This window comes from Clytia hemisphaerica, unplaced genomic scaffold (genome assembly GCF_902728285.1).
Source record: "Clytia hemisphaerica strain Z4C2 unplaced genomic scaffold, Clytia hemisphaerica genome assembly, whole genome shotgun sequence".
Lineage (NCBI taxonomy): Eukaryota > Metazoa > Cnidaria > Hydrozoa > Leptothecata > Clytiidae > Clytia > Clytia hemisphaerica.
In genome coordinates, this window is record NW_027103541.1 from 19056 (window position 1) to 43879 (window position 24824).

Sequence of the window (24824 nt, forward strand, 5' to 3'; positions counted from 1 at the left end):
TTCAAGAAAGCAATCAACAGCGCAAGAATAGGTACGACTGCCAGTTGTCCTGCTTGAATTTCGGAAATGTGCAACATTCAATGCAGTGTCTAGATTAATCGCAAAGTCTTCCTCTGCCATACTGTGAAAAATCTTCAAATTATTTTAGGAGCAAAAAGCAAAAAATGTAATTACAGTTGACACTGTCTAATTTGACGTTCTACTATTTGATAAGCCCGTTTTGGATAAAAATTTGAAGTCACTTTAAAGGTTTTGAAAAACCACTCTCTTATTTGATTTCTAGTAACAAAAAAAATGCCAGATATTTTGAAATTCAAATGTTCGATTTTGTTGCGTTCAAATTAGAAACTCAAAATTTGACTCCTCAAATATTGCAAATATCAAAGATTTCTTCCAAAAAACTTATATAAATTTTCAGCAAGATCTTCGGTTATTGTACTGATTCGACGTTCAAAAACCAATCGCAATAATCAACCTTCGCTTCGCCTTCTTCTTCCCGTGTTACTCTATAATTCAATATTTACTTTAGGGATTTGGGAGACTTTCTCAATATTCAATATGCTGTGGTATTCGATGAGAATCCCTTGAAATTTGAATTAGAGAGTGTCAACTACTGTATATATAGATTTTTGCAAAATGCAAACTTTCCTTTATGGAATTTCCCTTTTATAGGGCGCCTTGTTTTATACTTTAGTTCAGTTTCAAAAATTCTTTTAATTGTCAGCTGTGTGCTGTTCTGTATCAATAGTGTTAGAACGATGATGGAAAAAACTATATAAATAACTGTCAGACTGTTGTTCTGTCAGTCTGTGTTCTGTTTCGCTGGAAAATATAAATCAATCTCAATGTCTAAAAAGGATTCAAATTGTTTAGTTTTCCTTTCAGCAAACTCACACTGGATTGTTGGGTTTATAGAAAAGTAGTGCGATTGGACTACTGGACTGTGCTAATAACTGGAATAAAACAGATTTAAAGAAACAGGGAGAAATTCAAGATGTCTGCCACCATCACATCAGGTCCACCAACTTTCCTTTTTTATCGCTGACATTACCTTATACCTAAAGCCAGAGCCATCGGCTGATCGTTTGAAACATAGTCAATAGAAGAAATACCAGATAATTCAATTGACATTGTTTGAAAGCTCCGACACGATAGGAAGAAACAAACGTCCGCCGCGCAAGCTAAAAAAAGAGCTATCCTGTAAAACACGGCTTATCGCTCTTCATTCCGGGAAATCAAATAACCGTTAATTGATAATGTTCCGCTAAGCGGAACTAAAATACTGAAACGCGCGCGCAAAATTATGAGATGTTTTCCCAACTTTCCCTCACGAGTGAAGCTATGAATGCCATCCTCGGAAGCTTTAGGCTTCCTGCGGTGGCAATNTTGATTTCAGTGAAGTGAAAAGTTTATTACCCTTTCGATGACGTCACTTAGGGCCAAAATGACGTCACAAAACATGAAATATGCGGTTTTCCGAGTTTTGATCATAGAAAAGTGGTAATATTTCCTTCTTTGGGCTTACAATATACAATTTTTTACCTTCCCCCACCATCCAAAGGGCTTTTGATGTGTTCAACAACACTCTACTCGGCGGGTGCGACGCCGGGTGACGGCTATTTATAACTAAATTACCAAAAAGACGACCCTTGTACAAGAAAGTCTAGACATTATCAAGGGGGGTTAAAGGCCCTGATTTCTTGACTTAATGACTTCTAGGCTAACGGCTAGTTAAGGGAGACGGTTAAAAGGTAAACAGTGCCTTTGGACACAACTCGTGCCATTTTTCATTGTCATCCGACGCTGCCCTATTGAAATCACTAAGAGTGTGGGGGAGAAAGGAAGAATAAAAAAAGTCCACTTTTGGCCATCCACAACTCCGACCGAAAAGTGACTGAACCACCCCTACCAATTCATTCCTTGTTTATCACGGGAATTAACTACATGTGGTCTAAAAGAAGGACAAATTACGCGTGTTTATGCAGAAGTCTGATTTTTTAACTCTTCGGAATGGGACCTTTCTCTGACTGCTAAAGTTGTTGTAAAAACAGCCTTTTGTGCAAAAGCACCACTAAAAGTACTCACGGACACTGGACACTGTCCTACTTTCTTAGAATAAACGAACTCACATGTAAAGGAAAATGAAGAAAAATAAAATAATGCATACCTCTGAGTCAAATCCTTTACACGAGTCACGAAGTTGTTTCAAAGTATAGCCAAGAGAGACGTCAGGAACGTTGAGCAATACACTGAGCAATGCGTGTGATGCACAAGAGTTGGGAATAATCTGAAGTTGGAAAGATAATAAAGAGATGTAAGAAAAAGTATTCAACCAGTCGTTGGAATAGTTAACACGAAATCTGAGAGATCTAGAAAGTTTTGGAGAAAATAACGTAAAATTAATTATAAGTAAGAGACAAATGACAATGAAGTATAAGCCCGAAAAGCTAGAAGCGAATCTTTAACCTTTCTCTGGCAAGAAAAAGTGAAGCCTTTAAATTTACGCCGTATTTTTTGCCACGGATTGAATTTAGCGATTTCTTTGTTTTCAAGTGGTATATTTTTTAAATCTAGAGGAAAACTTTTACTTTCAATCCGGAATTTGTATAAAAACCATCAACTTATGTAAGATTTAGCAGCTTCAAATCCTGTATAGGAGATTCGCTTCTAATCCTTCGCATCGGGCTTATACTTCATTAACAAATGGTACTAAAAAAACAAAAAGGTGCTATTAAGACTAAATTTAGAGAAAGCTTTTAGTACATTGATACTAAGACAAGTGATTTTATCATCATTTTTGAATCTTTTACAGAATTTTTCGGAATTTTACAAAGATCAAAAATGGAAATTTTCTCATTTAAAGAAAATTTCCTAAGTTCAATAACTTTTGCATTCAGTCGAATTAGCAAAATTATTTGCTTTAAAAAGCAACCGAAGGTTTAGAATGGCTTGATTAAGGGCTCTGATCATAGTTCAAAAATTGATTTTGGTATTTGAACATAAAAGTTATATTTCAGGTTCCTTAACACTTTTAACAAAGAATTGCCTTTATAAATTGCTTTTTAATCGAATCCCTTAAGAGTAATTAAGAATTTAATTGCAAAAATGACGTTATGAACTTTAAAAAGATGTTAATAATATGTTGCATCACCCTCTTTTACAAAAAGTGCTTAGTTTTAATGGGTAATTAACTTTTTTGTTTCAAAATTTCTTTACACTGTCCGCAAAGAATTGAACTATTTTAAATTTTGCGGAAAATTTTTCTAAAAAGATGTGTCAAAAGTTATGACTGTTTTTTTAAGCAAAATCCAGATGAAAAATTGATGAAAAACCACTATTTAGAAGATTTCGATACAAAGAAGCATTTAAAAAAATTTTCCGCAAAAATTTTTATTGTTCGGTAAAAGATACACCATCTACTGCGAAAAAATTTTTCAAAATGTTTTTTCTTCGCCGAAACTAAGCTCTTCAAAGTTGAAATACTCTTCCTCGCAAAAGTCTTCATTTTCTTCTTCATCAAATTTTTTCAATGCAATTTTTGAATTTTCAGATTCAGGAATAGTTTGTTTAACAGAAAATGTATAACATGCCATAGTTTTGTTGGTTACATCAGTCAGAAAACACATTTTAAACACGGCAATTATGAAAAATTTACTATGGTCAGAGCCCTTAAGGCTCGAACGGGTACAATCGTTAACCGAATGAGGTTATTTTGTTGTTTCTTCGCAAAGTTTGTATAGTAAAATGAGAAAATATGATTTGAGATACGTGTTTTTTTTATAAGCAAGTGTCTGCCCCTTGGCCAGGCTCGAGTATGCTTAAAAGCTTTCAAAGCATCCAGGCATAGCATATGCGTATTATATGCTTATGAGTTATAAAATCTTGTTAACATTCAAAAAATTGACCACATGAAAAATATTTCAGGCTGGCGTATGTGCTTATAAAATACATGTAATTTTGACATGTTTACTTATCAGGCCTTAAAAAGCTGAAAAGTGCCACTTTCCCTAGTACTCAATACTCTATATTTGATTACCATTGGTCTTAGAAATTGTGCACAAACGTTTTAATTTTCCCAAACCATCTTGAATTTTCTGACTGATACACCACACCAAGGTAGCTTGTTTGAGTCGAAAAGCTGATTTTTACTTCAAATCTTCTAGAATTTGAAGCGTTTGGTGACGAACAATATCATCCACCATCAGTTGGATGGGATAAAATTATAAATCCCATTGTGTCCACTTTGGTTGGTTCCCCCTATTACAATCCAAATTTTTTTCGACCCCCCTCTTTTTTTGCTTGTTATTTGACGATTTTGCGGTTCCCCCATTATGGTTAACATAAAAAAGCCTTAAATCAATTTTTGGAAAGCTTGAAGATAGCGTTGAAACTGCTTGAAAAATTGGTTTGGTTCAAGTAAGGTTTGCACTATGAAATCCACACTTTTTTGATAATTGATTTTATAAATCTTGAATTTTGGATGGGAAATCTTATTCTGCCCATCGGGTAGATAAGGCACTAAGACAAAAAGTACCAAACTTATAATAAAACGGATTTTTGGCATACTTGCTGGGCAAAGAACATTTCATTTTCGACTTTTTCATCAGCAAAAGTCTCTTCCAATACGACAGCTTTGCGTCTTGTCTTTCTTTCTTCGGTCCATTTGAATAAAAAGATAAGCCCAAAAACATGTCTAGTGGAAAAAATTAAGAAATTATAAAATCATACAAGTATTATGTATCGATGTCAAAAGGTCAAGAGTTATATTCTAAAACAAGAAGCCTAGCGGCGTGAAGGCCCAGCCCGATGAAAAAAATTAAAAACTTGAAACTGATTAAATGTATCAAAAGTAGAGAGAGATGAGAGGTCGAAAGATAAAGATAGGTTGGAGTGAGACCCTCACTTGATTAACAAGGGTGCCAGTGGTAAAACTTCAAATCAATTCTAGAGCACAATATAACCTATTTTAATATATTGGAGATCCAGTTCCGTAAGACGGCGCCACATAGTGAACAGGGTCTAAATCTAGACGATGGTCAGTATGTGACGTCAAGGTTCTGGAAACCAATGCTTTCGCACATCAGGTTGAGTTCATTGCATGATTGCATTGATGTCATCTGACGTCAATTCAATGATCTCAACCGAACGTTTGTTAAACCTGATGAAGACCTCCACGAAGGAGGTCGAAATATTGTTTCTTAAATTTATATTATGAAGAATGACCATTAAAACGTAATGAAAAGAATATAACCTAGTAAAACATATAAAAATGTCGGTGGTCTTTTGTTCACTTATTTACTAAATACGATTAAATTCCGAATTTAAGAGAGTCATTTTTATGAAATTTAGGCAAATTCGGTCAAACAGCATGTTCCAATCTTTTTTTACTTTTACTTAATTACCACCAGCCATAGCTTTGAAGCAAAGTTGCAAAATATCAAAAGAAAAAAACTCGACAAAAATCTTTTTTCAAACTTTGCTGACGTCAGCACAATTCAGCAAAAACAATCACCCTGCACAATGCTGACGTCAGTTAATTCGAAAGAAAAACCTCTTCAAAACTTTCCTTCTGATGGCTTGCAGTTTTAATCCAAATTTCATTTGCCCAAACTTGGGAAGATAGCTCCTAACTGTGATTATCATATTATAAAAGCCTTTCATTTATATGCAACTTGATTTGTGCGACTTGATGAGGTAAGAAAAGTAGACCAGAAAACAGTATTTTCCAAGTTTTGGTAAAAAGTTGAAGTACGTACTCAATCAAAATAATTAGTTAGGCGGTCATTTCCAAGGCAACACACCATTGTCTAGGCATTAATACACAGCTGAACAACTATCTTTGCCAGTTTATCAGATAAAAGCAGCGGAAGGATCCCGAATAAGTGCCAGGAAAGTTCTGTTGTTGTAAGGCACCAGGTTATCATGTCGTTAATTTATTACGTAATATTTTTGTCACTAATTATGGGGAGCTTTAGGCGAACGTGACAGTCTGTAGTAATTAGTTGTATTCAATAGGGTCGTTAGTAAAAAATAGTTTGGTTCCCGTCACCCCAACTTTGAAAAAGTGGGTCGGTCGGGGTTGAAAAAATTTATGCTCAAAAATATCATGCGACTCAGTATCTTCATCTGCCAGGTTGTTTTAAAAACCCTTCTCTAAAAATTAAGCCCCAGGTTCTTATAGCCAGAGTGGTTCCATGTGGTCCAAAAAATGAAAATCGGGAAAAAATCCATACAAAGCTGGATTTCGGATTAAATTTGGATGGAAATCCGCTCAAACGCCGCTCGCTACATCGCTCAGAGTTTGTAATGGCGGAGGTTGATGATGACATTCGAGCAGCGCCATAAACCGCTTCCTGTCCCTTCGACTCCTTTTACTTAAAAAAAAATAGGGTCGGTCGGGTGTGATGGGAACCAAGCTATTTTTTACGAACGGCCTAGACCATTGTGATTGCCTAAAAACGACTATTGGAAATTGTATCATCTTTCAGTAATGTTTTGTAGAAATCCACTGGTTTGCCATAAATCAATTTGAATATTCATCCAAAAAAAGTTATCTCAATAAAAACCATAGTTGGTATCTTGAAAAATGGAATCGCCCCAACATAAAAAATTGTCCAGCAAAGCTCAGTTGTCCAAAGTTGTCAAATTGTCAAAATCCAGTAATGGCTTCCATCATTCAAATGAAACGACAACAAAATGTGTTAATTTTAAATAAATCCTGTGTCCTGCAACACTAAAAACCCATCACCGATCTCTAACTCTATCCAGCCAATCACACCACATACTTTACAACCAAATTTGATAAACTATTTCATGATTTGTATTTGTAATCTACTGTAACTCCATCTTTTATTTGTTTTTGATATCAAAGCCATTTACTAAAAATAAAGTCTTTTAAAAAACAAGAAAGAAAAAAGACAGCAATACTATTGAGGTAGAATTTTATGTTTATGAAATTATCACTCATAAAACTTCATGAAAACTTGAGCAAAGACAAGAAAATTTGGCAAAATGTTTGAAAAAAGGTTTACAAAGCAAATTCACTACAAATTTTGTTCGATTTGAAAGTCTCTTGACCAAATATATTTAAAGAAAATATGGTCTAGAAAATCTAAAGCCTACTCTCGCTTCGACCGCCATCTTGTTTTGTTTTTGTGCAAACGTTGTTGTTTACGGAGCGCGAAATCAGAGAATATATCTTTCATAGCCAGTATCCGACTTTGGCGAGCTCTTTGCTTTTAAGACGCCAAAATTAAGAAGTGTGGTACTGGTTTTAAGCGCCGTTTCTACCAAAACAGACCCGGACAGACACACGTACGAACAGAACGTTGCAAATGAAAGGCCCACTCGCTTAGCGCTGGGCCAATTATACAATTCATGATATGCACCACTGCAATGACTTCACAAAATAATGCAGCTTTTCTGTTTTTGTTTCACCCAATTCGTCACTTTTTCTATTGTTTAAGTGACTTTTTGGGTGGAAAATTTTTAAAAGTTCCCGGAAGACTCTGAAGTGGTGCATATCATGAATAAGCTAGTGCATTACATGAGATCGAACAGATTTGAGATAATATCAAAATTACTACTGGTCTCGTTTTTTCACCTTCACAAACTAAATATGCAAGGGCAGAAGGTTGCAAATGAGATCCATTCTCTCAATACAAATGAAATTAAATCAAGAAAGCGAAAAAGCTCTCAAACAGTAGTCATGGTTTCATCCAGCTTTTTAAGTCCCCCATCAGCCCTAGCCCCTTCATGACCAACAATAAAACTTGGGGACCCATCGTAAGTCTTTGTCATTTTTTTGCCCTTATTTTCTGTAAAACAAGCTAGATGCTGAATGGACCTACCTGATGATGAAAATTAGATAGCAATGCGAGGAGAAAAGTGAAAAAAAATCAGTCAGAAAATGTAGCGTTTAGCGAAAATGCATAACGCAATAAATTCATCATTGATTGTTGATGCGGGGAGAGGGAAGGGTTGTAGGGAAAAAACAAATAGAAAGTTCTGGTCGCAAAAATCAGTTTTATTGACAATTGAATCATGCTTGATGGTGAGCATTGTAGTTATCAATAATGTTTTTGTTTGAAAAACATAAAAATATAAGGAAAGAGTCAAATGAAAATCTGCAAAAACGGAGATTTCCGGCATTTTCAACCGAAAAGACTTTTTTCTCTAAAATCGAACTCGGCCATGTTTTGAGCATTGCGAATACGCATCTTTCTGCAAAAAATCAAAAAACTTAGAATGAAAATTCGAGAGAATGTCAGAAAACCGGCATTTTCGGCCGGAAACAATTTTTTTTGAAAATCGGGCTCCATTACATATTAGTTATTGTCATTTTGCATCAGTGTGCAAAATTTCATAAAAAAATATAAAGTACAGCTCGAGAAATTCAAGAAATACTGTCGTTCCGGCGAAAAAAGGTTGTTCCGGCGATTTTTAAATAGTTCCCGCTTCAAAAATCAATTTTTATTGAGAATTAAAACATGATTGATGGTGGGCATTGCTATTAATAATGTTTTTGAATGAAAAAACAACCAATTTTAGGGAAAAAGTTCAATGAAAATCTAGAAAAACGGCGATTTCCGGCATTCTCGGCCGGAAAAAAATTTTTCTCAAAAATCGGACTCGGCCATATTTTGGGCATTGTTAATACGCATCTTTGAGCAAAAAATCAGAAAAAACTTATGATAAAATCTCGAGAAAATGCCAAAAAAACAGTTTTTCTGGCATATTTCCGGCATTTTCGACCGGAAAATTTTTTTTAGTTTTTTTTTTATGTTTTTGGCCCAAATTAATGCCCAAATAAATTTTTTCTCAAAAATCGGGCTCCGTCGAGTTTTGGGCATTGCCATTTTGCATCACTGTGCAAAAAATCAGAAAAAAATAATGAGTCAACATTGAGAAAAGCTGTATTTTCTTATTTGGTTAAAGGGAATTTCCCCAAAATACGAAAATCCGTTTTTTTTAAGGCGAAAAATCACTTGAGCAATTCTTTAGAGAATCTTGCCCTCCATCTTTGTACAATCAGAAAAAAGTAATGATGATTAATGGTAACAGACGAACGAACGAACGGACAAAAATGCAAGAATCGCATATATTACAGCTGATTACAGACACTCGTACAATATCTTGATAAGAATCAAAAAGGCAGGAAACACTTTCGGAGGTTTACACTTAGCCATATATTCTTAAATAAAGCCATATGTTATGAAGCAAAAAGTGCGACATACAGTACACAAGCTTAATATTTCCCATTCGACTTTACGGTGCTGAAACCTGGTGCCTTACCGAATCAATTTTTGATGAAACCATGTCTTGTTATAGGATTTAAGGGACCTATAGGAATTTTAGCTTAAGAGTCACTTAGTATTATTTGGTACTAACTGTCAAAGGGTGGTGATGTAGGCCCTTAGTTCTAAAAAGTCACATTGTAGGCATGCTTGTACTGACTGCTTGACCTCCCCTCTTGGATGACAAGTGTCAAAACAACATAGTTCCAAAATAATATATGTTGTACTCATCAATACAAGATACAACAAGTGATACTTTTATGGACCTACCTGGTTATGCATTTAACACATATATAATTGATATCTACATAAGCGTGACCATGAAACAATCATTCAGAACACAAATAGTGACGATCTATTAAAATTAGTCGTTTGTTTCTTATAAAAAAAACGTTTAGAAACCAAAATTTCATGCTCTTGAAATATTCTTTCATATTCAAGACTTCGAGAGCAAAAAAACATATCTCATCAAAAAATTCAGTAATTTCAAGAACATTGATGTATGCTTATTAATAGTGATTCTTATAGATAAAGATGTGTTTTTTGAGCTGAAAAATTCTTTTTTTACAAAAATCTGCTTGAGCCATCTTTTACCTACTTTCATGCAAAAAGTCAGAAAAAAACAATGATCCAATATTTCACAAAGTCCAAAAAACCCTTTTTTTAGCCGTTTTTTAGCTGAAATTTACCCCTAAATTTGTTTTTTCGAAAATCGGGCTCTGTCACATTCGAGGGTTTATAGTTATGCATCTTTGCTCAAAAAATCATAAAGAATGAAAGAGCCAATCTCGAGAAAAGCTAATACCTAAGTAATTGATAATGTGCTTATAAAAGAATATCGAATTTGGCCTATTTTCCTATAAAAACACGCCAAGCAACCAAAATTTCATGTCTAAACACACATATTTTTTAAAAGTAAGCCTTCCTGAGCAAAAAAAAACATCTATCTCATCAAAAAATTGAGTAATTTGACTAAGAACATTGATGTATGCTTATTAATAGTGATTCTTATAGATAAACATGCGTTTTTTGAGCCAACAAAATTTTTTTGCAAAAATCTGCTTAAGCCATCTTTTACCTACGATGGTACCCTACTTTCATGCAAAAAATCTGAAAAAATTAACGACCTAATTTTTCACAAAGTCCAAAAAACCCGTTTTTTAGCCGTTTTTTGGCCCAAATTTGCCTAAAAAAATTTTTTTTTGAAAATCGGGCTCAGTCACATTCGAGGGTTTATAGTTTTGCATCTTTGTGCAAAAAAACTAATGAGCCAATCATGAGGAAAGCTAATAACAAACGAACGAACGAACGAACGAACGAACGAACGAACGAACGAACGAACGAACGAACGAACGAACGAACGAACGAACGAACGAACGAACGAACGAACGAACGAACGAACGAACGAACGAACGAACGAACGAACGAACGAACGAACGAACGAACGAACGAACGAACGAACGAACGAACGGACAAAGGTTAATTTATAGGACCTCCACCGGGGTAGGTCCAACAGGATACTACTTTAACGGGATAAATCTTTGCACAGATTAAATTTTGCAGTTGAGCCCATCCACAAAATTTTAAGATTTTAAGGAATTAAATTTCGCAGGGGAAGGGTTTCTTGATTTTTGGCGGGATCTAATTTCGCAGTTCGGTAATTTCTGACCTGAAACCTTATAATATAATAAAAAAGAAAATAAATATAAAGAAATAAAAAAAATATTTTCAAGTTGAGTAATCATAAGTCATCTATCTTATAATAGAGTGTTTTGACAAAAATAAAATAAGATTTCACAGATTGCTAAAAAAATTCTGAGGGGGGAATTAATTTATTGGATGGGCTTTTTCCAAATTCCCAATGGGACTTAACTTTGCAGAGGGCACCAAAATCTGTGAATTATAAAACCCCTGCAAAAATTTATCCGATTAAAGTAACTGGTTGACTGAACCCAAAGCCGAGAAGTTTATGAGTGTGCTAATAAAAAACTATTTACTTCTCCATTTGCGTGGAAAGGTCATAGATTTCTTCAACTTCTACTCCTTTAACACCAAAATCGTAAACCAAGAGTGTGAACAAACCTAAAAAAAAATATTTCAGAATCACTTTTTAAATAGTACTAAGTGCAAGAAGTTTCTTCAAATTTTTTTTCTAGTTTGGAATTATTTCAAAGAAAGAAAAGAGGTAAAAACCCTGCAAATGAATTTTTTTTGGTTGCTTTCTCATTTCAAGGCTAAGATAAGTTTAAAAAAATAAGGCTTGACCAGTTTAATTGCCAAGCAGTCATTAAGTAAGGTAAGTTTGAGACCTCAGTCGAGGGCAACCCGAAGTCTCCCTTTTTCTCTAGCTGTCTACCCGAAGGAAGGGGAGGGCGCCACTCCTTTCCCTGGATTTCTCCACTTACCCTTGATTTGTTTCTTTAATTGCTAAGCATCAAGCAGAGAAGCATCAAGTACCATTTTAGGAATCTTTGGTATGACCCGGTGGGTATCAAACCCACAACCTTGCGCACCATTACTGGATGCTCTACCTTCATGCTACGGCTGCTAAGTTATTAATCAACTTTAGGTGCTTATTATAAAAATGTGTAAAACAATGTAGCTTACCAGGGTCACTTTCGAGTTCAATCCAACTTCGGAAACTCATCTTCAAAGTCAAAATCTTTTGCCAGTTTTTCAGTAGTCACCAACGGTTTCTGAAGATTGGAAACTTAAGCGGAACTATAAAAATAGTGATCCATTTTAAAATATTTGCATTACATCAATTTTTTTTATTTTCTAGCTGAAATTGAAAAGAAGATAATATTTGGCTAGTCATGTTATTATTGAAACGAAACTATAAACAGTGCACATTATTCTGAAGTGAAGGTAGAGTTTATCACCATGCAACCCTTACATGGAAAAATAAAAAGAGTCTAGTAGAAGGTTCATGACCACCAGTATATTCTCCCTAAAAAATTTAAGACCAGTCTGTCAAAAACTGTTTGAGTATTATTTCATGCTATGAAACAGAATGCCCTTAAAAAGAATTGATTTCTCCAGTGATAGATTTGTTAAAATCATTAAAAATCTAGATAATTTTGAATAGCATAAAATCTTGAATAGTACACCACTATGCAAACGTCATAATTATTAATTTTAACATTTGACCAAAATTCAATCCCACAATCCTTTTCATCTTGATTCGTAATGCGTGCAAGTTATACTTTTGTATTTTCAATAAGTGTAATAGATTTGCAAAAGCAATTAATGCAAAGGATGAGGGGATTAAAACTTGGACAAATAGTTAATTATTATGCCTATTTTTAGAATCACTACGATATGTTATTGGGCTATTCCAGAAAAAAACCCTTCATGGGGGGTGGAGGATATATTGTCCAGGGATCTTGAAAAAACCCTGAAAAACTGCCATGTCCATTGGGTGAATCTGCGATGTCCAGGGATAAATATTTGTGTCCAGGGGGTCAACTTGATGCTTGTCCAGGGGTAAAACACGTGCCCAGGGGGTGAAAATCGAAATGTCCAGGGGTAGATCACAGAAAAAATAATATATCCTCCACCCCCCATGAACGAATTTTTTTGGAAAAGCCCATTGTAATTTCCCGACTCAATTAATGATTGTGTAGAAATACCCAACCACTCACATTCTAACCAACATTAACTTAACCCCCTTTAATATAATAATCAATACTTTAAATTTCAGTCGGCAAAGTCATAATAGTATATATTTAAAAACTGGTGATAATTGCACAATAAAGAGGTTGTTCAATTACAATTTTGTTTCACCGTTATATGCTAGTGTAAAAGTAAAATATAGAAAGAAAAAGAAATTAAACAGAAAAGTGTAAATTTGAATCCCATAAACTTATTGATGGATTAGATTATCATAAAAATGGCTTTCTACAAAATCAAGTTGCATTTTGTTGATTTTAAAGATTTCTATTTTGAGATTATCTATCCCTTCAAGTTGAAATTAGGATACCAGCTTAATATAAGGACTCATTTTCAAAATAGTTCAACACTGTGATTAATAAATTTGATACAGAATAATAACTTATAAGAGACATTTTTCCCCATTTCAAAACTGGTTTATTTCCATTTAAAATGTCTCATATTTTGAAATTGGAACGACTATGTGACAATAAGACGGCAAAGTAGACTAAAGGGGAATCCGATAAATTTGGAAAAGGTACTATTTTACCAAAATAATAATATTAAAAATAAGTGCAGCATTTGAAAGTCTCCTGCCAATGACAACAGGAAGACAGTCAGAATGTTGCACATAATTTTTTTTTTTTAAACGACAACGGTACACCAAACTTCTCCATTCAGAGCCAGGTTATCTTATTAAAGACACAGGCATTACTTTAATCAATCTCTTTAAGGGGTTAGTTTAAAAGAGGGCATTTTTTCAAACCAAAAATAGCTTCAAAACACATTCTGCTGAAACATGGTTTAAATGGAATACATCCAAAAAAATTAATAAAAAATTATTAAAAGAGATGCTTCTCCAACTAACAAAATAACAAAAAATGTTATTCATTTAGATCCCACATAATTATTGGTAGTTGAGACAATAAAACCACTTTCCTAAATTAAAATTAAAAAAGAAAGGGAAAACTCTCCATCTCATGAGTTTTAATTTCATCATATATATCCAACTTGGACAACCAAAGTTGCAATCATCTGCAAGCTCCAAAGTGTAAAATACTCCCCTTCTGTCACTTGATGTTTTAAGGACAAAGGAATTTCTGAGCTTTTTTCCATACCACCTCTTGGCCAGCACACAAAATATTCCGACTATACACCAACATTGTTCTTCAAATGGCACACAGAGATCTACTCCTCGTTCTCACAATCCCTTGCATAATGACCAGGAGTATTACATTTATAGCAGGTCATTTGAAGCTTTTCTCCACATTCACGTGCTTTGTGGCCTGGCTTTTTGCAATTGTAGCATGTTTCAGCACTGCTTTCACAGTTTTTGGCCATGTGACCTTTTTCACCACATCGATAACAGGAAACGCTGGCAAGCCCACGATCGTTTTCTTCATTTTCACAATCGCGTGCAAAATGGCCAGTTTCTCCACATTTGTAACATGTGGATTCATTTTGCTGCGTCTGCTCCTCTTCAGTACAGTCAGCCTTTATGTGACCGCCTTTTCCACAGTTGTAACATCTGCCTTCCTCTGCTTCACACTCCCGAGCAAAATGACCTGATTTTCCACATTTGTAGCAACGACCACCAGCATTATTGCGCTGTTTACGACAATCTCTTGAGATGTGTCCAATACGTCCACAGTTGTAACAAGACTTTCCGTTGTCCACTCCTTCACGTAACGCTAAACCACAATCACGTGAGATGTGCCCCAATTCACCACACTTGTAACATTCTCGATCTAGAAATGAAATGTTTCATCGTAAGTAAACTTTAGATTGTCAAATTCCCTAACATTTTTAAATTTTGCAGCTTTTCTGCATAGACTATGAAAAAAAAACAAGAAAAAGTGGTTGATTGGCCAATGTTCTGTTAACTTAGCCCTGGCATGAAAACTTTTTTCGAAATTGTGCCTCTGACCTTGAAAATTTCAACTCCAATTATATCTGCTCTGCTGTGTTATGTAAGTAAACTGGTTCGGAGGGGATCATGGTTTCAAATCACGGGGTTCTTAGTTTCAAATCACGAGCATCAATTGGAGTTTAGCATAGCATTAGAGAGATCTTAACAACCTATTGACTCAGTTCTACATTAATTACTCCTGCCATTTGGGCAGGGTAATATCTGCTCTGTAATGTCTTTTAGGCGAATGAGAAACAAATTACTCCAGCATATTACATTCCCTCAACCAGTAAAAACAGTACAAATTATCTTGTCCCTAGGTAGCTATTGTATTGTAAAAGGCAAATCAATTAGATGACATTACCAGATGAGCTATAAACCAGCCAAACCAGTAAATATACTTCATCATCTGATATAACCGATGCAGATTTTTTTATACATGTTAAAGCTTTTAAAATCTGGTAAATTGTCAACATCTATCCCCCCACTTAAATATAATATAGTCATTTAGGGTAATTACGGGACGATTTTGACTTATTTGGGCATAATTCTGAAAATATTAATCCTGTTTGAGGTTTTGCATCCTTCGAATTCAAGTGCTACCGTCAACTGCTCTAACTTGGGACGATTGGTCGTAACATGGGATTGTTGATATATGGCCTGTATTTTCACAAATTTGTTTTGATAACTCCACCAAGTTTATTAATCATACTTACTGTCATAACATGTCATGATAACTTTCACTGACAGCGCGCCCTTTTTAACTTGGTTGGAGAAATAGAGAATATTCGCCGCCTAACCGCCTGATGGGATTAACAAGTAACGAGTGTGTAACTTGGCACGTGAGTGACATCAAACGCTCTATCGTTTTGCTACTAATTTGTTCTTCTTTGTTCCAGACGTGTGTTCCACTACAAATTTTTTCATATTTCGATTAAAAAGCCTACGTGCAAAATCGTATTTGTGTATTTTGTAATTTCCCGTTTGCATTGACTCAAATTAATGACTTTAGAGGTTTGGTGAAATGGTGGCCGAATTGCAGTTATGAATCTGCCACTGAAGTATGGATTTTAAGTAGGGCGGCAAAAGGGTCGCTTACATTCAAGGAATTTCCGATACCTGGCAAGAAAATAAGAGCTAATTTTATGAATTTTCCGATACTAATGACCGAGCAAGGAGGAAAAACCCTGGATTTTCTGAATCCTCTTTAAACTTTTTTAAGATTTCCAAGTGATAAAAAATTCCAAAAATCGTTGTAGTCCACAGGGGTGTAATGGGTTTTTTCTGGAACTGCCCAATAACAATTACAAGTTATGTCTTTTGTCTACTGGCATGATTTTCTCACCATGCTTTCACCACATGATTCCTGCTTTTCCTTAATAATCAATGTTTTGCTTGGGTTTTCCTCTGGATTTTGGTCAAACAGACCATTTTTCGTGCCCTTCAAGAATTAATAAAAATGATGGTAAAAATAGCCTGTTTTATGAATTAAATCAGCAAAAAAGTGCCCTTTTTTGGTCATAACAGACACTACCCTGCTTTTCTAGAATTTGGTCTGTCAAAAAAGACATTTTAAGATTTGGTTGAGCAAAAGAGACCTTTTCACCTTTCCATTCGCCATCTTGAATTGTATGCAAAAATAGAGGAACGAAAAAGCTGTGGTCGGATGTTCGAAAATATGTAAAACATATGCAAGTTTACACAAAGATGAAAAAGAAAACAAAGCATCTTGGATAAAGAAATATTATAATCATTAGAACAATAAAAGATGGAATTTCTTACAGTAATCCAAAAAGAAATATTTACAGAACAAAAAGAAATATTTACAGAACAACGAAAGCCTTTTAGGAATTTGTTCTTAAAGACATTGCATCTTCTGTTTTCATGCCATTAAAAAATTCTACCAAGACGGAGTACACACATCAAACTTTCAAAACACGCAAACTAAAAGCAGTAATTATGACGTCACACATTCAGCGGGTTCAGATCAATGTTTTGATTTGATCGTTTGGCAGTTCTTATTCCCAGGAGAATAATTTACTGTCAGCCGAATAAGGATTATTTTTTTAGCTTCGCGGGCGATTTTTCAGTTTGAGTTTATGTATAATGTTATGGTTTTTTTAAGTGCTTGTTCTGAGAGCATGAGCGAATTTGATTATTTCTAGTTTTCAAAAGAAGCAAATTCAATCTTTCTTCTACAAGATTGCACTTTAATACAATGCCAATTATGCATATGTAAGTTTTATATTAATACTTTCTTTTTGCATATGTTTTGCATACTTTCTAAGGGAATTTCACCACGGCAATTCGGCCACCATAATTTTTGCTCACAATTCAATATGGCGGATGGAAAGGCGAAAAGGTCTATCGAAACTGTGTGCCAAAAATCGCGGAATTTAGTTGGGGACTAGAGAAAGCGAAATCGCGCAATCTGATTGGATGAAAAAAAGACCGTGGGAACTGGAACCAAAAATAATTCTCATTCTAAAACAAGATGGCGGTGAGAAAAGCATGTCTTTTGCTTTGGATGAAATGTTGTAAATTCTGGTTGATTTTAAGGTTTTATCTTATCTTATCTCATTTACTTTAATTAGTGGAGGCTTCTTCAATGTTTGGGGAAGGTAAGTCTATAAAATTTATTTGTTTTTCAGTGGAAAAAAGTGTTTTAAAAAGCATTTTTTGTGCTCAAGGTTTATTTTAGTCTGGAGATCCATTCGCTCTATTCAAGCTTACACCACATAAGCAAAAGTCCCATCAGAAGCTACTAATTGAGAGTATGGTATTTTTGACCCAGTTTGAATTTGTTTACATTTACTTTAAATTTCATGCCGAAAAAGCTGTTGATAAGGTTGACCTGATCGGCAAATCATAACAATAATATCACGTGATTTCAACCAGAACAATTGTTTGACAGCCAATAGAATTCTGAAACCAGATTTGGCATCTACAAAAATACCCGGCTACTCTGTTATTTCTATGTTTTTATTCGTTTTAACTAAATTCTATACTCCGAAATCACACGAACAGACAGTTACATCAATATGCCTTCTTACCTGTCTTTAAAAATATAAATAAAAGTAATCACAGAAAAGGACGCGAAAAAAAAAGACATAAGTGTGAGAACAGAGTAATCAAACTCGTTAGAAAAAGTACCATTAGAAGTCATAAAAAATCAACCTGAATAAATGCAATCGAAATCCCAGAGAACTTCATAATTCCCCAAACAACATTACATTACTATGTCAAACTCCCATTACATAAATTTTACAATTACGTCAGAGTAGACTACGCTCGCCACCGAAGAGGTTTTATTTGGAAGGGTAATTACATTTTATTGTTCGCTTCTTTTTTAAAGATTGGCCGGGTTGGAAAAGTATGATTTTCTTTGTACATATTTTACCTACCCCAAATATTTAGGAGGCTGAGTTTTAAACAAATGGTCAAGTTGAAACGAACGATAAATGTATCAAGGTCTGTTTTATTTACCCCCTGGTAACTTAACAAAAGAGACTTAACTCGATGTTACAATCCAATTATTGAAAGTTTGTTTCAGCCTTTTTATAATGAGCGAGACATACGTTCTCTGATTACGCAATTTTCATATTGACATTTTCGAGGCATTTTGATGTAACTGACAGAGTCTCCCAGCTAGGTTTATTTTTCTACACAAATTTTGTCTTCAATTTGACTTATGGTTATGATTTTTTTGCAGAACATAGTAAAACTATTCAGGAACTTGGACCTTTTTACAGAATTTCAAAAAATCTGTTCGTTCTGGAGATATATTGAGAAGTTTAGACATGGGTCGTGTTTCGCGTTCCCAAACCAAACGCATGTGTCTTGTTACCAAAGCTGTAACATTGATGATTGAAACTTCAAATCGATATATCTCAAGAACTAAAACTTTTTTGCCAGGTAAATGATAGTCTGGAGATCCATACTCTCTATTCAAACTTACACCGCATAAGCAAAAATCCCATCAAAAGCTACTCATTGATAGGGTGGACAGGCCAAAATTTTTCCCTCAATTTTTAGAAACCAAACTAATTTTATTTGAAAGTCCTTACCTTTGTGAGAAAAATGAGGGGTCATTTATTAGAATTGGTTAAGTATTCCCAAAGTTATTCCATTTTCAAAACACAAAAAAATCACCTTTTCAAAGAATCGCCTCCATACACCACGCCAGCAAGAAATAATTTTCGGAAGCACCAAAATCGCGCCAAAAATGGCGGATGAAATCTAGTCTTCCGTGTGGCGGGGTGTGGGGAGTTTTGCTGGTGCGGTCTGAAAATCGGCCCGATGACTGTTAAACTTTAGCTTATCGCTAATGAGCTGGAAATGATAGCTAAAAACAAATTTCACCACTAGAAAGCTGAAATCCTCAGCTTTCAGATGGTGTATGGTGCTTAAATGAAAAAAACCGCAATCTTGTTAAAAAATCACAATTTCTTCTTATTTTTCGAAATTCCAGACGGCCTGTAGATTTTCAAATAAAGCACTTTGTGATAGATTGTAGCCTAATCTTACCCTGGGTTTACTAAAAAAACCGCGATTGAAAAGATGAACCAGCTCAATAGCGACGAAAAACATGAATATCTTTGGAAAGAAAATAGATACCTGGATGCAGTTTTTTTTACTTGTTTCCCTGATAATTCCTGATTGATTTAAAAAAAAGAATGAACAGATTTGGATGATTTAAAGGTAAGTACTAATGCATTGAAGTTCATTTTTGTAAATTCTTCCTCGTTCCGCGCAAAAAATCCCGACGAGTGCGCACCCTATCATTGAGAGTATGGTATTTTTGGCCCAGTTTGAATTTGTTTACATTTGGCTTGAATTTCGTACCAAAAAAGCCGTTGATAAGGTTAGCCAATCAGGTTAGCGCACTTCCAATCAAAACAATAAAATCACATGATTTCAACAATTGTTTAACAGTCAATAGAATTCTGCGACCAGATTTGGCATCTACAAAAATCCCCGGCTACTCTGTTATTTCTAGATTATTATTCGTTTTAACTAAATGCTATACTTCAAAATCACACGAACAGAGTAGACAGGTCTCCCAGCTAGGTAAACGACCCTTCATTTTTTCTATCATGATAGGGGCTTTCAAATGGCATAGGTTTTGAATGTGAAAAAAATAAGTTTGAAATAGCGACTGGCAGCTCTATTTTAAGGGGGGCTCACTTGTCGATGATGGATTGATCACAAAATCCATAGCCAATTGGTACTTGAGATTCTAGAATAAACTCAATTACCTATCAATCATATCTTATCTCAAAAATTAAAACACCAGAAAAACCAAAGTGTTTGTTTCTGAATAATTATGAAATGAAAAGGAGAATTATGTTATAAAATACATACCAGCAGATGATTTAACTTGACCATCTTGATCAGGACAAGCATAAGCATAATGCCCTTCATCTCCACATTTATAACAGGTAGTCATGATTGATAAAACTACAAGATTTGTTGATACCAGGTACTTGGAAAAGTTTATCACTTCCTGTGGTACGTCTAAGCGGCGAGCGACTTTCTTTGAAAAAGTCTTCGATTTGTGTTTACAGGTCCCTCCCGCTAAGTTGGCCAGCATACTTAGCCCGGTACATATATTATCATTTTAAGTATCTCTATTTTGATAAAAGGGTAAGGGCCCAATATTTACCAATGAAATGGCTCTACGAAAAAGGGTATCCTTATTATATGTTTGCATGGTACTGGAGGTTTGAATAAATAAAAAATGAGAAGAGTTTCAATATAAATATTAATTTTCTTTGTAAACGGCCAGCTCGGTTTGCTAGACCACGTTCGGAAGACCCCAATTTCGTTTTCAAGTATAAACACAGCGGACATAACATTTTCAATGGAAACTTGAAAATTTTCCACTGTTGCGTACACATCAAAACAAATTATCCCCTAAAAACCTTTAGTGAAATGAAAAAAATTCACATGTTAGTAAATCTGCTTTCTTTTTTTCGTTCTTTGACCGATTAGGGAAGGTTTTGGAAGATTTGGATTTGATGTAGTCTAAACGCAGCCACTTTATGGTCCCGGAGGACGAAAGTTGAAGAAAGGAGCCGGGGACGGTCGGAATCGCCGGAACAGCAGATAAACTTTGTGCCTCATTATTAATTTACTGACCAATAGTTTTTTTTTTTTTGAAATTATCAAGTAAAATTAAAACCAAAAGTAAGAATTAAAAGTATTTTATTTTTATTTTTGAAAAATTAAGAAAATATTTTATTTAATAATACATTTATATTCGTTATATTTCCTAATTAATAGTGGTCTGTAGATTAACCATAACACGTGATAATTTTGATAAACACAAACTCACTTTCACTTTCATTCTCAGCAAGTCGTCAAGTGTGGAAAGTGCAGAAAAATTCATGAATCTTTTTTATAGTCAGTTATAGTTGAATCTTTTGTTTGGCTCTCTGAGATACAATACATAATACAACTAGGTGAAAATTGAACCCTCTCATAATGTGTTTTCTATTTGTTGTATAATATTCACAGTCACTTGCACTTCTAGTGGTCAAATCCATTCCACTTTCTAAATTCTGATATGATTCCAGTCTGGAACTGAGATCTTCTTTTTTTCCCCACAAGAACGTGCAATTGCGCAGCTATTTACACCCTATTTGGTTGAGATTGCTTGAGTAGATGAAAGTTTTAAGATCTTTCAAAATAGGGTCAAAACATGGTCAAATGGGCAAAAGTTTTTAATGTGATTGTTTTTGCTAAAATAAATTTTGAGTGAATACAAGGCTTTCAAAATTCAAGACATTACAGTAAGTTGGTCTAATGTCGACATCCCTCCTCACCTTATTCAGTGAGGCTCTTAGGGGTCTTTGACAAAAAACTTTCAAATTTTTTATCGGCATTGGGCCGATAAGCTTCAGACCCCCTCCCCCCCTTGCTCTTATCGGCCAAAATTTTTCAAATCCAACTTTTACATCTTCAAAAACACAATATCCTCCAATTTTGACACCTTCGCCTTCCCACACGTCATCGTTTAATTTTTGTCTATTTGTGCACGAACATTGAGTTGATATTTGATATTGATATTGTTAATCAAAACGAAAGTTAAAATGACGGGATGAAGTCGCAACATTTCGAAGGAAAAGGCAGCGCGCTGGCTAATGAAAAAAGAGTTTTTTATCAAAGCTAGTTCAAAACTGTACTTTTAAAACTGCGAATTTGCGCGCAAAGGTGAAAGCAAGTGAAATCAGGACCCTGCCGACGCACCAGACTGTCCGGTGTATTTGTCCGGTGGCAAAAAGTATCCTTTCGCTACACCGGACGCAATAAGTCCGGTGTCAGTCCGGTGTTGCATACAACACATATAGGGAATTTTGGACGCCGGACATTTATGAAACAAAAAATTAAGAAACACCGGACCCACTGGACTGGCCATGTCCGGTGTTTTGATTGTCCGGTGGGAAAAAATATCCTTCTCCGACACCGGACATCCGACTTCCTTAAGTCCGGTGTATAAATTGTCCGGTGGTAAAAGAAATTCTCATTTTACACCGGACTTTCGCGTGTCCGGTGTTCGTTAAGTCCGGTGCGTCGGCAGGGTCCTGTGAAATCATATGCTTTCAGTGGAGTTTGTGGACGAAATCAGAAAGGCATTGGCTGAAAGGATTTTCGTCTCAATACTTGTTTTTTTATCGGTATGTAGCCCAATGCCGATAAAAAATTCGAAAGTTTTTTGTCGAAGATACCTTATCGCGATTCTCAGATTTATGGAAAACACCAGCTTTTTGCAAAGTTTTGCCTCAATTGCCCAAATCCATATTCTTTTTTAGCTTGAGCAGTTATAGGAACATTTGGCGAGTTCCTGTACGCGGCCGCAATCAAAGAAATCATAACAACACTCATTAAAAAATGGCGTTAGTGTCTTTTCTCACTTTTTTTAGCCTAGATGCATGATACAGTTATGCATGGCTCTATCATTGTTTTTATGGCTGGACTACATAATAGACCTTTTTTCAAAGAGGCCACCCTGTTGAATAATTATGTAGTCCAGCAGAAAAACAATGATAAAACCATGCATAATTATTACAATATGCATGATACAGTAATTATGCATGGCTCTATCATTGTTTTTATGGCTCTATTATGGTATATTATGGTTAGATCAGCCGTTGGCGAGATATAAGATTTTAAAATCGTTTATAACGCTTATTTTTTCGATTTTAAAATCGTTATATCTTGGGACGGGTGCACATAATGCATAAAACATAATGCATAATGCATCAATGCATAATAGTATATATTGTGTAATTTACAGAACGATTTTATACTTTCTAAAACTCTCCTTTGTAGAGGCTAAAACCGCGAAAACCTCTTTAGAAGAGTTTCTTAAGTAAACATTCCAATCAGAGGGATTTTCCCAGATATGATATTTACTTTTCGAATCCGAACGAAAGAGAAAACATTCGAATATTGTCGCAACAAAGGGTTTTTCCCTCAGCATAAATAATAAGAAGGCAACATATCAGAAAGATTTCCCCTAGTCTGGAGACCTTACTCTGTTACAAAAATATTTCTATCCTGTCAAAATCCCAACAACTTCATAACTTCACTGAAATGCAGAGTATGGAATTATTGACTCAATTCAAATCACTTCAAATCACAAAAGAAAAAACCGTTATCTTTTCAAAACAATTCAAAAGCTTGCGCCACTTCTTGAAACAATAGAGCTGTTTGATGTCATACTTTTGTTTATCAAATCATAACAATAAAATATTAGCCAATCAAATTCTGCGATTGATTCTTGCATCTTGTATAATTCCCGGCTACTATACTGTGTCTATTACTTTGATATTTTTTTGAAACCACACAGACAGAGAAGTTGGGTCTCCCAGCTGGATTTCCCCTTCTTCTTTCTCAAGAAAATGTAAACACATAAACATTCGAATGTAAAAAGATTCAAAGAATTCAAGATGTAGTTTTTTTATGAAAATTTAACCTATTGTGAGACATTCTGTGCAATTTTTAAGGTCAGAAGTCCAAAATTGGCCGAACCCCCCTGGGGGTACTGATTCCCACTACAGGCAAAAATTGGAAAAAATTTCCTGGCCTTTTCAGGCCTGTAAATATATCAACTATTATAAATCTTATTTTTTTCATTTGCTGTACTAAATTTTATGAAGAAACAACAAAATAATCATATTGGGTTGAAAATTTTGCCTATTGGAGCCCTAAACGAGCCGTTTTAAGCCAATCTTGGGTAGCAAAATGCTTTTAAAGGCCAATTTTGCAAGTTCATAAACTTTAAACTGATTAATTCACATGTCTAAAATTTTCAAAGATGGAAGTCTTCAATAAAGTCAAAATTCATAATGGCGTCTTCAAAAATTGCCTTTTAGCTAAAAAAATCATATATTTATTAAAATATGACATTTTTTAAGGCAAGCTTCTACAAACTGAGTTTGAATGCTGACTGAAATTTTTTTTGCAGTGATAGTATTCTGGCCGTGAGGGTCTTGGGTCTTTGATGCGTTTTATTCTGCAATTATGGAAATAGAATCCCTGCTAAGAGCCATTTTTCAGGCAAAAACCCAAATTTGGAATGAAAAAATCTCTAAAATGACAATAGACATGGGCCCCAATTTTCTTGCAGTGATAAAATTCTGGAAATAATGCAGGAAAATCAAAGTCATTTGGGTTTGGGATTTGGGTATACCCCCCATTTTGGAATTGAAATTCCTGCTAAAACGCAATATTTCAAGCAAAAATCCTATTTTTTAAATTTATTAATATTTTATTTATTAATTATATAAAAGATTTCACGTGCTGTGAACAAAAAATTTGGAATTAAGCGCACTTGATAATTTTGCCAAAGAAAGCTGAATAAATTCTCTTGAAGTTGAAAAAACACTTATGCTAAAAAATGTTTCCCTCCTTTTTTTCCTTTCCTTTCCTTGGAGTTATGTAAGTTTGGAGATTTTTTTTTT

General features: G+C 34.8%; 2 protein-coding genes across 2 annotated transcripts; both read right to left on the reverse strand.

Moving 5' to 3' along the window:
* Window positions 1–1936: 1936 nt before the first annotated feature.
* Window positions 1937–12084, reverse strand: LOC136800004 (ubiquitin carboxyl-terminal hydrolase calypso-like). Its single transcript, XM_067056624.1, has 5 exons — window positions 11904–12084; window positions 11294–11378; window positions 4567–4693; window positions 2168–2287; window positions 1937–1951 (listed from the first exon to the last, which is right to left on the reverse strand). Exons 1-5 carry the CDS (start codon window positions 11941–11943, stop codon window positions 1937–1939), a joined length of 387 nt encoding a protein of 128 aa, XP_066912725.1. The 5' UTR covers window positions 11944–12084.
* Window positions 12085–12993: 909 nt separating this feature from the next.
* On the reverse strand, window positions 12994–20413 carry LOC136800007 (uncharacterized). The gene is made up of 2 exons (XM_067056626.1): window positions 20221–20413; window positions 12994–14695 (listed from the first exon to the last, which is right to left on the reverse strand). The coding sequence occupies exons 1-2, from the start codon at window positions 20303–20305 to the stop codon at window positions 14136–14138; spliced, it is 645 nt and encodes a 214-aa protein (XP_066912727.1). The 5' UTR covers window positions 20306–20413; the 3' UTR covers window positions 12994–14135.
* Between the last annotated feature and the right edge of the window lie 4411 nt (window positions 20414–24824).

Excerpts from the sequence above, each read along its gene's own strand:
- LOC136800004 (XM_067056624.1), bottom strand. The coding sequence starts at position 11,943 with ATGAGTTTCCGAAGTTGGATTGAACTCGAAAGTGACCCTG. Across the intron at positions 4,694-11,293 it reads CTTTCCACGCAAATGGAGAA|ACATGTTTTTGGGCTTATCT; the intron begins GTAAATAGTTTT and ends TTTTTCCACTAG. Across the intron at positions 2,288-4,566 it reads AAATGTTCTTTGCCCAGCAA|ATTATTCCCAACTCTTGTGC; the intron begins GTATGCCAAAAA and ends TTCCAACTTCAG.
- LOC136800007 (XM_067056626.1), bottom strand. The coding sequence starts at position 20,305 with ATGACTACCTGTTATAAATGTGGAGATGAAGGGCATTATGCTTATGCT. Across the intron at positions 14,696-20,220 it reads TCAAGTTAAATCATCTGCTG|ATCGAGAATGTTACAAGTGT; the intron begins GTATGTATTTTA and ends TTTCATTTCTAG.